General features: G+C 39.4%; 1 protein-coding gene across 10 annotated transcripts in view; it reads left to right on the forward strand.

Moving 5' to 3' along the window:
• Positions 1-16,368, forward strand: part of atp2b2 (ATPase plasma membrane Ca2+ transporting 2) — a 352,981-nt gene that overhangs the window by 323,674 nt on the left and 12,939 nt on the right. For 4 of the 10 annotated variants that reach the window (XM_046338731.1, XM_046338748.1, XM_046338751.1 and 1 more), the window contains 6 exons: positions 2,955-3,146; positions 10,741-10,954; positions 11,357-11,568; positions 12,376-12,483; positions 13,263-13,448; positions 15,450-15,606. In XM_046338731.1, coding sequence (XP_046194687.1) covers positions 2,955-3,146; positions 10,741-10,954; positions 11,357-11,568; positions 12,376-12,483; positions 13,263-13,448; positions 15,450-15,606 — 1,069 coding nt within the window. The remainder of the gene's footprint in view (positions 1-2,954; positions 3,147-10,740; positions 10,955-11,356; positions 11,569-12,375; positions 12,484-13,262; positions 13,449-15,449; positions 15,607-16,368) is intronic. The other 6 variants (XM_046338715.1, XM_046338724.1, XM_046338730.1 and 3 more) reach the window with 3 other exon arrangements.

Genomic DNA, 16,368 nt, shown 5'->3' on the forward strand with positions numbered 1-16,368 from the left:
ACCTCACCATAACTCACCACACCATACCTCACCTCACCATACCTCACCACACCATACCATACCACACCACACCATAACTCACCACACCATACCTCACTACACCACACCACACCATACCTCACCACACCACACCATACCTCACTACACCACACCATACCTCACCACACCACACCACACCATACCTCACTACACCACACCATACCTCACCACACCACACCACACCATACCTCACTACACCACACCACACCATACCTCACCACACCACACCACACCATACCTCACAACACCACACCACACCATGTTAGAGGCTCGCTAACAGTGCCTGTACTCCGAATGCCAATTTGAATACTCTCACTTTAATATATTACACCCGTGCCCATCTGAATGAACAGCTAGCTATAATGCTACAGCTGTTATAGTAGTTGTAGCTAGCTGTAATGCTACAGCTGTTATAGTAGTTGTAGCTAGCTGTAATGCTACAGCTGTTATAGTAGTTGTAGCTAGCTGTAATGCTACAGCTGTTATAGTAGTTGTAGCTAGCTGTAATGCTACAGCTGTTATAGTAGTTGTAGCTAGCTGTAATGCTACAGCTGTTATAGTAGTTGTAGCTAGCTGTAATGCTACAGCTGTTATAGTAGTTCTAGCTAGCTGTAATGCTACAGCTGTTATAGTAGTTGTAGCTAGCTGTAATAGTAGTTGTAGCTAGCTATAATGCTACATGTCACAGCTAGCATTTCTGTTCTTTCTAGATCAAACATTTCCTACAATATGTATTTATTACCTTAATTGAACCAGGTGGGTTATTGAGGACACATTAGCTGCATCCAAAATGGCCCCTTGTTGCCTACAAAGTGCACATATTGTTCCCCAAAGCCCAATGTATTTTGACTTCATACTGTAGGTCAGCTGTTGGCGTACGATAGGCCAGGTTGTTATTGTAAAAGAGAATGTCTGCGTTCCAAATGGTACCCTATTCCCTATATAGTGCACTACTTTAGACCAGGACCCTATTCCCTATATAGTGCACTACTTTAGACCAGGGCCCTATTCCCTATATAGTGCACTACTTTAGACCAGGGCCCTATCCCCTATATAGTGCACTACTTTAGACCAGGGAGATTCATAGGGCTCTGGTCAAACTTGAATTAGTACACTTTGCAGGCAGTAAGGTGCCATTTTGGATGCAAATAATGTGTTCTCAATAACCCACCTACTATAACAGCTGTAGCATTACAGCTAGCTACAACTTCTATGACTGCTGTAGCTTTACAGCCAGCTACAAATAGTATAATGCTACTTGGGGTGGCAGGGTAGCCTAGTAATTAGAGCGTTGGACTAGTAACAGGAAGGTTGCAAGTTCAAACCCCCGAGCTGACAAGGTACTAATCTGTCGTTCTGCCCCTGAACAGGGCAGTTAACCCAATGTTCTTAGGCCGTCATTGAAAATAAGAATTTGTTCTTAACTGACTTGCCTAGTTAAATAAAGGTAAATAAAAAAAATAATTACAGCTAGCTACAACTACTATAACTGCTGTAGCATTACAGCTAGCTACAAATACTATTACAGCTAGCTACAACTACTATAACCGCTGTAGCATTGCAGCTAGCTACAAATACCATGACTGCTGTAGCATTATAGCTAGCTAGAACTACTATAACAGTTGTAGCATTAAAACGAGCTACAAATACTATGACTGCTTATAGCTAGCTACAACTACTATAACAGCTGTAGCATTACAGCTAGCTACAACTACTATAACAGTTGTAGCATTAAAACGAGCTACAAATACTATGACTGCTGTAGCATTATAGCTAGCTACAACTACTATAACAGTTGTAGCATTACAGCTAGCTACAACTACTATAATAGCTGAAGCATTACAGCTAGCTACAACTACTACGACTGTGGAGTGGATCCATCGTTAGAAACCTTGAAATCTCCTGGTATTCACCAAACAGCAACCTCACTACTACGCACAGAACACACACCAGCACTGCTGTAGCTACAGTGGAACGAGAGCGCCTCTTAGTGGTGAGATGTGGCAGTACATACACACAATCTGCAACGCCGGGGTTGTCTCTCAGTTGATATGGTACAGGTTCTTCTTTTTTTAAAGCCCATAACCATGTGCGTGAGGTTTAGACTTTTTGTTTCAAAGTAGATTTGTTTAAGACTACCAAGAAACACTCTGTGTAACCCTGATTTAGCCTACTGCAGTAAAAAGTTCAAAATGATACGAGGTGAGAGATTTAACATGAGAAATGGGATGAGGTAATCGCACTTCAACGTCATTTCTTTTAAGAAATGATTGCTTTGCATCTACAAATTGTTCCTTTTCTACATGGAAGCACAAAATAAATAGATTCTACTACATGTCAAAAATACAAATATATAAAAAATGTTAACCAGAAGCACATCTATTAAACCATACATCTATTCTCTGCAGGGTTCAGCCGGTATTAAACCATACGTCTATTCTCTGCAGGGTTCAGCCAGTATTAAACCATACGTCTATTCTCTGCAGGGTTCAGCCAGTATTAAACCATACGTCTATTCTCTGCAGGGTTCAGCCAGTATTAAACCATACGTCTATTCTCTGCAGGGTTCAGCCAGTATTAAACCATACGTCTATTCTCTGCAGGGTTCAGCCAGTATTAAACCATACGTCTATTCTCTGCAGGGTTCAGCCAGTATTAAACCATACGTCTATTCTCTGCAGGGTTCAGCCAGTATTAAACCATACCTCTTCTCTCTCTGCAGGGTTCAGCCAGTATTAAACCATACCTCTCCCTCTGCAGGGTTCAGCCGGTATTAAACCATACTTCTTCACTCTGCAGGGTTCAGCCAGTATTAAACCATACCTCTCTCTCTGCAGGGTTCAGCCGGTATTAAACCATAACTCTTCTCTCTGCAGGGTTCAGCCAGTATTAAACCATACCTCTTCTCTCTGCAGGGTATAGCCGGTACAGACGTGGCCAAGGAGGCGTCTGACATCATACTAACGGACGATAACTTCAGTAGCATAGTGAAGGCTGTGATGTGGGGGAGGAACGTCTACGACAGCATCTCCAAGTTCCTCCAGTTCCAGCTGACTGTCAACGTGGTGGCTGTCATAGTGGCCTTCACTGGGGCCTGCATCACACAGGTAACAAACACACACACACACACACACACACACACACACACACACACACACACACACACACACACACACACACACACACACACACACACACACACACACACACACACACACACACACACACACACACACACACACACACACACACACACACACACACACACACACACACACACACACACACACACAGTTAACAAACACAGGTAACAAACACACACACACACACAGGTAAGAATGTGGCGGCAGGGTAGCCTAGTGGTTAGAGCATTGGACTTTGGACTCGAAAGGTTGCAAGATCGAATCCCCCGAGTTGACAAGGTAAAAGTCTGTCGTTCTGCCCCTGAACAAGGCAGTTAACCCACTGTTCCTAGACCAGTTAACCCACTGTTCCTAGACCAGTTAACCCACTGTTCCTAGGCCGTCATTGTAAATAAGAATTTGTTCTTAACTGACTTGACTAGTTAAATACATTTATAAAGAATAATCGGTGTGTCAAACATGTATTTTGGTGTGAGTTTCAACCTCACTGATATCTTATCCATCTCATTTGCTAATGCTGTAAATGTATCTGCGTCTGTTATTGCGATGGCTATGGGATTTAGGGCCAGTATCAGCAGTGAGGTTGAGAGGTGACAGCTCTGCCTTGTTCCCCTGGAGAGACACAATTGTTCAGAGGCCAGTCCATTGGTGGGGATCACTGTAACTATGGCTGCCATTAACCATGCGTGTTCCTGTAGGACACTCCACTGAGGGTCTAGACACTAACCTGTAGTTCGTATATATAGTTCGTAGATGTAGATAGTATATGTAGTTAGTATATATAGTTAGTAGATGTAGTTAGTAGATGTAGTTAGTATATAGAGTTAGTAGATATAGATGTAGTTAGTATATATAGTTAGTATATATAGTTAGTAGATGTAGATAGTATATGTAGTTAGTATATATAGTTAGTCGATGTAGTTAGTATATATAGTTAGTAGATGTAGTTAGTATATGTAGTTAGTATATATAGTTAGTAGATGTAGATAGTATATGTAGTTAGTATATATAGTTAGTAGATGTAGATAGTATATGTAGTTAGTATATATAGTTAGTCGATGTAGTTAGTATATATAGTTAGTAGATGTAGTTAGTATATGCAGTTAGTATATATAGTTAGTAGATGTAGATAGTATATGTAGATAGTATATGTAGTTAGTATATATAGTTAGTCGATGTAGTTAGTATATATATTTAGTAGATGTAGTTAGTATATGTAGTTAGTATATATAGTTAGTAGATGTAGATAGTATATGTAGTTAGTATATATAGTTAGTCGATGTAGTTAGTATATATAGTTAGTAGATGTAGATGTAGTTAGTAGATGTAGTTAGTATATGTAGTTAGTATATATAGTTAGTAGATGTAGATAGTACATGTAGATAGTATATGTAGTTAGTATATATAGTTTGTAGATGTAGTTAGTATATATAGATAGTAGATGTAGTTAATATATATAGTTAGTATATGTAGTTAGTATATATAGTTAGTATATATAGTTAGTAGATGTAGATAGTATATATAGTTAGTATATATAGTTAGTAGATGTAGATAGTATATGTAGTTAGTATATATAGTTAGTCGATGTAGTTAGTATATATAGTTAGTAGATGTAGATAGTATATATGGTTAGTAGATGTAGATAGTATATATAGTTAGTATATATAGTTAGTAGATGTAGATGTAGATAGTAAATGTAGTTAGTATATATAGTTAGTATATGTAGATAGTATATGTAGTTAGTATATATAGTTAGTATATATAGTTAGTATATATAGTTAGTATATATAGTATATGTAGTTAGTATATATAGTTAGTATATGTAGTTAGTATATATAGTATATGTTAGTAGTATGTTAGTAGATAGATACTATATATAGTTAGTAGATGTAGATAGTATATGTAGTTAGTATATATAGTTAGTTAGTATATATAGTTAGTAGATGTAGATGTAGTTAGTATATGTAGTTAGTATATGTAGTTAGTATAGTTAGTAGATGTAGTTAGTATATATAGTTAGTAGATGTAGATGTAGTTAGTATATGTAGTATATATAGTATATATAGTTATATGTAGTTAGTATATATAGTTAGTAGATGTAGTTAGTATATATAGTTAGTAGATGTAGATAGTATATGTAGTTAGTATATATAGTTAGTAGATGTAGATAGTATATGTAGTTAGTATATATAGTTAGTCAATGTAGTTAGTATATATAGTTAGTAGATGTAGTTAGTATATGTAGTTAGTAGATATAGTTAGTATATGTAGTTAGTATATATAGTTAGTAGATGTAGATAGTATATGTAGTTAGTATATATAGTTAGTATGTAGTTAGTATATATAGTTAGTAGATGTAGTTAGTATATGTAGTTGTAGTTAGTATATATAGTTAGTATATATAGTTTGTAGATGTAGTTAGTATATATAGAGATGTAGTTAGTAGTTATATATGTAGTTAATATATATAGTTAGTATATATAGTTAGTAGTTAGTATATATAGTTAGTATATATAGTTAGTAGATGTAGATAGTATATATAGTTAGTATATATAGTTAGTAGATGTAGATAGTATATGTAGTTAGTATATATAGTTAGTCGATGTAGTTAGTATATATAGTTAGTAGATGTAGATAGTATATATGGTTAGTAGATGTAGATAGTATATATAGTTAGTATATATAGTTAGTAGATGTAGATGTAGATAGTAAATGTAGTTAGTATATATAGTTAGTATATGTAGATAGTATATGTAGTTAGTATATATAGTTAGTATATATAGTTAGTATATATAGTTAGTATATATAGTTAGTAGATGTAGTTAGTATATATAGTTAGTATATGTAGTTAGTATATATAGTTAGTAGATGTAGTTAGTATATATGGTTAGTAGATGTAGATAGTATATATAGTTAGTAGATGTAGATAGTATATGTAGTTAGTATATATAGTTAGTCGATGTAGTTAGTATATATAGTTAGTAGATGTAGTTAGTATATGTAGTTAGTATATATAGTTAGTCGATGTAGTTAGTATATATAGTTAGTATATGTAGTTAGTATATATAGTTAGTAGATGTAGATAGTATATGTAGATAGTATATGTAGTTAGTATATATAGTTAGTCGATGTAGTTAGTATATATAGTTAGTAGATGTAGATAGTATATGTAGTTAGTATATATAGTTAGTAGATGTAGATAGTATATGTAGTTAGTATATATAGTTAGTCAATGTAGTTAGTATATATATAGTTAGTCGATGTAGTTAGTATATATAGTTAGTAGATGTAGTTAGTATATGTAGTTAGTATATATAGTTAGTAGATGTAGATAGTATATGTAGTTAGTATATATAGTTAGTCAATGTAGTTAGTATATATATAGTTAGTAGATGTAGTTAGTATATATAGTTAGTAGATGTAGTTAGTATATGTAGTTAGTATATATAGTTAGTAGATGTAGATAGTATATGTAGTTAGTATATATAGTTAGTCGATGTAGTTAGTATATGTAGTTAGTATATATAGTTAGTAGATGTAGATAGTATATATATATAGTTAGTATGTAGTAGTTATATGTAGTTAGTATATATAGTTAGTAGATGTAGTTAGTATATATAGTTAGTAGATGTAGATAGTATATGTAGTTAGTATATATAGTTAGTCAATGTAGTTAGTATATATATAGTTAGTCGATGTAGTTAGTATATATAGTTAGTAGATGTAGTTAGTATATGTAGTTAGTATATATAGTTAGTAGATGTAGATAGTATATGTAGTTAGTATATATAGTTAGTCGATGTAGTTAGTATATGTAGTTAGTATATATAGTTAGTAGATGTAGATAGTATATGTAGTTAGTATATATAGTTAGTCGATGTAGTTAGTATATATAGTTAGTAGATGTAGATGTAGTTAGTAGATGTAGTTAGTATATATAGTTAGTAGATGTAGATAGTACATGTAGATAGTATATGTAGTTAGTATATATAGTTTGTAGATGTAGTTAATATATATAGTTAGTATATGTAGTTAGTATATATAGTTAGTATATATAGTTAGTAGATGTAGATAGTATATATAGTTAGTATATATAGTTAGTAGATGTAGATAGTATATGTAGTTAGTATATATAGTTAGTCGATGTAGTTAGTATATATAGTTAGTAGATGTAGATAGTATATATGGTTAGTAGATGTAGATAGTAAATATAGTTAGTATATATAGTTAGTAGATGTAGATAGTAAATGTAGTTAGTATATATAGTTAGTATATGTAGATGTAGATAGTATATGTAGTTAGTATATATAGTTAGTATATGTAGTTAGTATATATAGTTAGTATATATAGTTAGTAGATGTAGTTAGTATATATAGTTAGTATATGTAGTTAGTATATATAGTTAGTAGATGTAGTTAGTATATATGGTTAGTAGATGTAGATAGTATATATAGTTAGTAGATGTAGATAGTATATGTAGTTAGTATATATAGTTAGTCGATGTAGTTAGTATATATAGTTAGTAGATGTAGATGTAGTTAGTATATGTAGTTAGTAGATGTAGATGTAGTTAGTATATGTAGTTAGTATATGTAGTTAGTATATATAGTTAGTAGATGTAGATAGTATATGTAGTTAGTATATATAGTTAGTCGATGTAGTTAGTATATATAGTTAGTAGATGTAGTTAGTATATGTAGTTAGTATATATAGTTAGTAGATGTAGATAGTATATGTAGTTAGTATATATAGTTAGTCGATGTAGTTAGTATATATAGTTAGTAGATGTAGATGTAGTTAGTATATGTAGTTAGTATATGTAGTTAGTATATATAGTTAGTAGATGTAGATAGTACATGTAGATAGTATATGTAGTTAGTATATATAGTTTGTAGATGTAGTTAGTATATATAGATAGTATATGTAGTTAGTAGATGTAGATAGTATATGTAGTTAGTATATATAGTTAGTAGATGTAGATGTAGATAGTAAATGTAGTTAGTATATATAGTTAGTAGATGTAGATGTAGTTAGTATATATAGTTAGTATATTTAGTTAGTATATATAGTTAGTATATATAGTTAGTAGATGTAGTTAGTATATATAGTTAGTAGATGTAGATAGTATATATAGTTAGTAGATGTAGTTATATGTAGTTAGTATATATAGTTAGTAGATGTAGTTAGTATATATAGTTAGTAGATGTAGTTAGTATATATGGTTAGTAGATGTAGATAGTATATATAGTTAGTAGATATAGATAGTATATGTAGGTAGTATATATAGTTAGTAGATGTAGATAGTATATGTAGTTAGTAGATGTAGATGTAGTTAGTATATATAGTTAGTAGATGTAGTTAGTATATATAGTTAGTAGATGTAAATAGTATATGTAGATAGTATGTGTAGTTAGTATATATACTTAGTAGATGTAGATAGTAGATGTAGTTAGTATATAGAGTTAGTAGATGTAGATAGTATATATAGTTAGTAGATGTAGATAGTAGATGTAGTTAGTATATAGAGTTAGTAGATGTAGATAGTATATATAGTTAGTAGATGTAGATAGTAGATGTAGTTAGTATATGTAGATAGTATATATGGTTAGTAGATGTAGATGTAGATAGTATATGTAGTTAGTAGATGTAGATGTAGTTAGTATATATAGTTAGTAGATGTAGTTAGTATATATAGTTTGTAGATTTTTTTTACATTTTTTAAATTTATTTCACCTTTATTTAACCAGGTAGGCTAGTTGAGAACAGGTTCTCATTTGCAACTGCGACCTGGCCAAGATAAAGCATAGCAGTGTGAACAGACAACACAGAGTTATACATGGAGTAAACAATTAACAAGTCAATAACACAGAGAAAAAAGGGGAGTCTATATACAATGTGTGCAAAAGGCATGAGGAGGTAGGTGAATAATTACAATATTGCAGATTAACACTGGAGTGATAAATGATCATGTACAGGTAGAGATATTGGTGTGCAAAAGAGCAGAAAAGTAAATAAATAAAAACTGTGGGGATGAGGTAGGTGAAAATGGGTGTGCTATTTACCAATAGATTATGTACAGCTGCAGCGATCGGTTAGCTGCTCAGCTAGCTGATGTTTGAAGTTGGTGAGGGAGATAAAAGTCTCCAACTTCAGCGATTTTTGCAATTCGTTCCAGTCACAGGCAGCAGAGTACTGGAACGAAAGGCGGCCGAATGAGGTGTTGGCTTTAGGGATGATCAATGAGATACACCGGAGCGCGTGCTACGGATAGGTGTTGCCATCGTGACCAGTGAGCTGAGATAAGGCGGAGCTTTGCCTAGCATGGCCTTGTAGATGACCTGAAGCCAGTGGGTCTGGCGACTAATATGTAGCGAGGTCCAGCCGACTAGAGCATACAAGTCGCAGTGGTGGGTAGTATAAGGTGCTTTAGTGACAAAACGGATGGCACTGTGATAAACTGCATCCAGTTTGCTGAGTAGAGTGTTGGAAGCAATTTTGTAGATGACGTCGCCGAAGTCGAGGATCGGTAGGATAGTCAGTTTTACTAGGGTAAGCTTGGCAGCGTGAGTGAAGGAGGCTTTGTTGCGGAATAGAAAGCCGATTCTTGATTTGATTTTCGATTGGAGATGTTTGATATGGGTCTGGAAGGAGAGTTTGCAGTCTAGCCAGACACCTAGGTACTTATAAGTGTCCACATATTCAAGGTCGGAGCCATCCAGTGTGGTGATGCTAGCCGGGCATGCGGGTGCAGGCAGCGATCGGTTGAAAAGCATGCATTTGGTTTTACTAGCGTTTAAGAGCAGTTGGAGGCCACGGAAGGAGTGTTGTATGGCATTGAAGCTCGATTGGAGGTTAGATAGCACAGTGTCCAATGACGGGCCGAAAGTGTATACAATGGTGTCGTCTGCGTAGAGGTGGATCAGGGAATCGCCCGCAGCAAGAGCATCATCATTGATATATACAGAGAAAAGAGTCGGCCCGAGAATTGAACCCTGTGGCACCCCCATAGAGACTGCCAGAGGACCGGACAACATGCCCTCCGATTTGACACACTGAACTCTGTCTGCAAAGTAATTGGTGAACCAGGCAAGGCAGTCATCCGAAAAACCGAGGCTACTGAGTCTGCCGATAAGAATATGGTGATTGACAGAGTCGAAAGCCTTGGCAAGGTCGATGAAGACGGCTGCACAGTACTGTCTTTTATCGATGGCGGTTATGATGTAGTTGGTATATATAGTTTGTAGATGTAGTTAGTTACCCTCCTGTAGGTTTTAACTCCAACCCTCATCTTGCACACCTGCATCTAATAATCAATCAGGTTAATTACAGTTGGAGTTAAAACCTACAGGAGGGTAGCTCTCTAGGAACAGGTTTGGAGTTAAAACCTACAGGAGGGTAGCTGTCTCCAGGAACAGGGTTGAATTTAAAGTGATATTATTCAGAGGATTCTCCCAGCCTTTAATAACCCTGTGTGTTCCCTGTAGGATTCTCCCCTGATGACAGTCCAGTTGTTTCATCTGTAGTCTCTAATATTAACCACCCTGTGTGTTCCCTGTAGGATTCTCCCCTGAAGGCGGTCCAGATGCTGTGGGTGAACTTGATAATGGACACCTTTGCGTCCTTGGCGCTGGCGACGGAGCCCCCCACCGAGGCCCTGCTGATGAGGAAGCCGTACGGCCGCAACAAACCACTGATCTCCAGCACCATGACCAAGAACATCCTGGGACACGGCATCTATCAGCTGGTCATCATCTTCTCCCTGCTGTTCATCGGTAAAGGGATTCTTTCTTTTTAAAGTCCTCTCCTATTTGTTGTTCATTGGATAAAGAGTGGAAAGATAGCTGAAATAGCGTCTCAAGACTGCTAGACCATCCCTTGGCCACAGTTGGTACGTCATTAAAGTGTACTGTCTCCCTGGCCAGCATTGTTGTGGTTAAAACATCTTGGTTTTATGAAGGGGGGGGGAAGTTCAGGATTTTACAACTTGATGTTAGATGGTTCCTCTCCGTAAAACTGGTCTATGAGTCATGAGAAACTGTAATACGTGGTTCATGTTTCTTTAAACAGACAGACATCAGATAACTTTAGCTCCAAATCAACCTCCAGCTCCAAATCAATGGGAGTGATAGGTGAGTTCTTTGACATCAACAAGACGATATCTCTCTCTCTCTCAGGTGAGCAGATATTTGACATAGACAGCGGTCGTCACGCTCCGCTCCACTCCCCTCCGTCAGAACACTACACCATCATTTTCAACACCTTCGTCCTCATGCAGCTTTTCAACGAGATCAACGCCAGGAAGATCCACGGAGAGAGGAACGTCTTCGACGGAATCTTCAGGAACCCCATCTTCTGTTCCATCGTCTTTGGAACATTCGCCATCCAGGTAGGAACCTTTGCCATCCAGGTGGGAACCTTTGCCATCCAGGTGGGAACCTTTGCCATCCAGGTAGGAACCTTTGCCATCCAGGTGGGAACCTTTGCCATCCAGGTAGGAACCTTTGCCATCCAGGTAGGAACCTTTGCCATCCAGGAGGGAACCTTTGCCATCCAGGTGGGAACCTTTGCCATCCAGGTAGGAACCTTTGCCATCCAGGTGGGAACCTTTGCCATCCAGGTAGGAACCTTTGCCATCCAAGTAGGAACCTTTGCCATCCAGGTAGGAACCTTTGCCATCCAGGTAGGAACCTTTGCCATCCAGGTAGGAAGCTTCGCCATCCAGGTAGGAAGCTTCGCCATCCAGGTAGAATCCTTTGCCATTCTAGGTAGGAAGCTTCGCCATCCAGGTAGGAACCTTTGCCATCCAGGTAGGAACCTTTGCCATCCAGGTAGGAACCTTTGCCATCCAGGTAGGAACCTTTGTCATCCAGGTAGGAAGCTTTGCCATCCAGGTAGGAAGCTTCGCCATCCAGGTAGGAAGCTTCGCCATCCAGGTAGGAAGCTTCGCCATCCAGGTAGAATCCTTTGCCATCCAGGTAGGAACCTTTGCCATCCAGGTAGGAACCTTTGCCATCCAGGTAGGAAACTTTGCCATCCAGGTAGGAACCTTTGCCATCCAGGTAGGAACATTTGCCATCCAGGTAGGAAGCTTCGCCAATCCAGGTAGGAACCTTTGCCAATCCAGGTAGGATGTGTGTACGTTGTGAGGTATCATGCAGTTTCATAATACAGATTCCTATCTGTGTGTTTACAGATTGTGATCGTGCAGTTTGGAGGGAAGCCGTTCAGTTGTACTCCTCTGGATTTGGAAAAGTGGGGATGGTGCACCTTCCTGGGTCTAGGAGAGTTGGTCTGGGGACAGGTAAACACACCTTTACATTCCTGGGTCTAGGAGAGTTGGTCTGGGGACAGGTAAACATACCTTTACATACCTGGGTCTAGGAGAGTTGGTCTGGGGACAGGTAAACACACCTTTACATACCTGGGTCTAGGAGAGTTGGTCTGGGGACAGGTAAACACACCTTTACATTCCTGGGTTTAGGAGAGTTGGTCTGGGGACAGGTAAACACACCTTTACATTCCTGGGTCTAGGAGAGTTGGTCTGAGGACAGGTAAACACACCTTTGCATACCTGGGTCTAGGAGAGTTGGTCTGGGGACAGGTAAACATACCTTTACATTCCTGGGTCTAGGAGAGTTGGTCTGGGGACAGGTAAACACACCTTTACATTCCTGGGTCTAGGAGAGTTGGTCTGGGGACAGGTAAACATACCTTTACATTCCTGGGTCTAGGAGAGTTGGTCTGAGGACAGGTAAACATACCTTTACATACCTGGGTCTAGGAGAGTTGGTCTGAGGACAGGTAAAACACACCCTTACATACCTGGGTCTAGGAGAGTTGGTCTGGGGACAGGTAAGCACACCTTGACGCACCTTGACATACCTTGACATGCCTCTACATACTCTTAAAACAAAAACGTACAAATGGTATTATGTTTTTATTAAAGAAACATATATATATTCATAAATCGCTGAGTTATTTAATAAGTTCCTTCTGGATAATCAAATCTCTCATTGGGAGAGAATCATGTACCCCACTCTCTTTGTTTCCCCCTCCCTGTGCTCCCCCCCCCACCCCCAGGTGATCGCCACTATCCCTAACAGCAAGCTGCGGTTCCTGCGAGGGGCGGGTCAGCTGACCAAGAAGAACGAAATGCCTGGGGACGAGGACATGAATGAGGACAACGAGGAGATCGACCACGCGGAGAGAGAGCTGCGACGCGGTCAGGTCCTCTGGTTCAGGGGGCTCAACCGCATTCAGACTCAGGTGAGGAACCAATGACAAGCTGTGGGAAGGAAAGATAAACCAATGACAAACCATGGGGGGTGTCAGACCGATGACCAGCTATGGGAGGGGACAGACTGATGACCAGCTATTAGGAGGGGACAGACCGATGACAAGCTATTCGGAGGGGACAGACCGATGACCAGCTATGGGAGGGGTGGGATCGATGACCAGCTATGGGAGGGGACAGACAGATGACCAGCTATGGGAGGGGACAGACCGATGACCAGCTATGGGAGGGGACAGACTGATGACCAGCTATTAGGAGGGGACAGACCGATGACAAGCTATTCGGAGGGGACAGACCGATGACAAGCTATGGGAGGGGACAGACCGATGACCAGCTATGGGAGGGGACAGACAGATGACCAGCTATGGGAGGGGACAGACCGATGACCAGCTATGGGAGGGGACAGACAGATGACCAGCTATGGGAGGGGACAGACAGATGACCAGCTATGGGAGGGGACAGACAGATGACCAGGTATGGGAGGGGACAGACAGATGACCAGCTATGGGAGGGGACAGACAGATGACCAGCTATGGGAGGGGAAAGACAGATGACCAGCTATGGGAGGGGACAGACCGATGACCAGCTATGGGAGGGGTGGGATCGATGACCAGCTATGGGAGGGGACAGACCGAGAACACTGTAAAATGAAATGTACAGAGTACATTGAGAAAATACTATTGTCATGAAATTCCATGGACCGACTACACTGTGAGTTTGCATGATGATATTGCAGTTACTTGAACGTCATTAAAATGTGTGTTATATTGGAGTATCTCTTGGATCAGTATTAGGAACTGAAATCTTTATCTTGTTCCGGTTCCTGGAGAGAAACCCTCCTGTAGGTTTTAACTACAGCTCTCCAGGAACAGGGTTGGAGTTAAAACCTACAGGAGGGTTTCTCTCCAGGAACAGGGTTGGAGTTAAAACCTACAGGAGGGTATCTCTCCAGGAACAGGGTTGGAGTTAAAACCTACTACAGGAGGGTTTCTCTCCAGGAACAGGGTCGGAGTTAAAACCTACAGGAGGGTAGCTCTCCAGGAACAGGGTTGGAGTTAAAACCTACAGGAGGGTTTCTCTCCAGGAACAGGGTCGGAGTTAAAACCTACAGGAGGGTAGCTCTCCAGGAACAGGGTCGGAGTTGAAACCTACAGGAGGGTTTCTCTCCAGGAACAGGGTTGGAGTTAAAACCTACAGGAGGGTTTCTCTCCAGGAACAGGGTCGGAGTTAAAACCTACAGGAGGGTAGCTCTCCAGGAACAGGGTCGGAGTTGAAACCTACTGTAGAACCACAGCTGAAGCTCCGCCAGTATCGCAGCACACTGTCTTCCCAGACACTGACGTCTGGAGGGTTTGAACCAAACTCTTCATCACCTTGGCGCAATCTGCTCGCGACTGGACTCCATGACTCTGGGCCAGTACCTTCACTGTGATAAGGTCTTTACGTACCTATGTAGCGGAAACACAATGTTCTCAGGGTGGGTGATCCTCCTAGCCGTCTATGGCCGTCATGTCTATCCTACTACCATGGCATGTCTGTTAATCTGATTGTCGCCCGTTACTCTGAGCCAGTCCCGTTATCACTGTGATACTTAAGGATCTTTGTGACCCCTAAGAGGTCTCAATCACGTACACGTCAGAGAGACAGGTTCCCCATGGCTAAGACCAGGGGATGCGCTTTGTCATGGCCTAGTCTGTCCGTCTGTCCTACTACCATGTCCTGTCTGTCAAACATTGGGGCCCTACACTGCGTTGGCATCACCCCGGTTTCATCTGATCAAAGCCCATTACTCTGAGGCAGTACCATTATCACTGTGATACACTAAAACTACCTGTCAGAGCGGCAGGTTCCCTGGGAGTGCTGTGCTGCCTCAGTCAACCTGTCTGACCTGTCTGTCTGTCTGTCTATCTGTCTGTCTGACCTGTCTGTCTGACCTGTCTATGAGCGGCCTGTCTTGTGTTCTCCTCCTCCAGATCGATGTGGTGAACACGTTCAAGAGCGGCAGCTCCTATCAGGGCCAGCTACGGAGACAGTCCTCCACCACCAGTCAGAACCAGGATGTAACCAATGTTTCTAGTCCCAGTCACGTGTCCTTGTCCAATGCCCATTCTCCTACCTCTCCCACTGGGCGTGAGTCACTGTCCTCTGCTTCTGTTACTTCAGGGATGTCACCCAGTCTCTCAAATACCCTAGAAATATCCCTTTACAGTAACGTTGTACATTACAGTAAAGGGATATTACAGTCATTTAGTTAGGAGAGGCTTTGCTTTCTCCTGACTGACTTACAGTACAATCAGTGTATTCAACTTAAAAAATATATATTAAAAAAGCCCATCACTATCATCTCAAAATTATCCCCAAATTCCCAGGTTTCGGCTGAAATCCTGGTGGAAGATTCCTTGAATTGTGAGGGAATAAGAAGGGAAATCCGGAGTCCTCCAATCAGGATTTGGGAAACTTACCAACTTTTTACAACCTCAAGATATCATTTGGGTCTTTTTTTTCCTCTTTTTTTTCTGACCACGGGAACAAAAAGGGACAAACTCTGAATGGTTCTGGTCAGGTTATGTAGACTGGATAAACTCTGAATGGTTCTGGTCAGGTTATGTAGACTGGATAAACTGAATGGTTCTGGTCAGGTTATGTAGACTGGATAAACTCTGAATGGTTCTGGTCAGGTTATGTAGACTGGATAAACTCTGAATGGTTCTGGTCAGGTTATGTAGACTGGATGAACTCTGAATGGTTTCTGTTTCATCAATACATTATCTATTCTAACATCTCTGTAGTAAATCGTTATTACTAGTAATTAGTTTCCACTAGTCAGGTTGCCAGATCTGTTTTGGTTTAAGGTATCTCTCGGGTTGCCAGATCTGTTTTGGTTTAAGGTAT

The sequence above is a fragment of the Oncorhynchus gorbuscha genome, linkage group LG03, assembly GCF_021184085.1.
Source record: "Oncorhynchus gorbuscha isolate QuinsamMale2020 ecotype Even-year linkage group LG03, OgorEven_v1.0, whole genome shotgun sequence".
Classification (NCBI taxonomy): domain Eukaryota; kingdom Metazoa; phylum Chordata; class Actinopteri; order Salmoniformes; family Salmonidae; genus Oncorhynchus; species Oncorhynchus gorbuscha.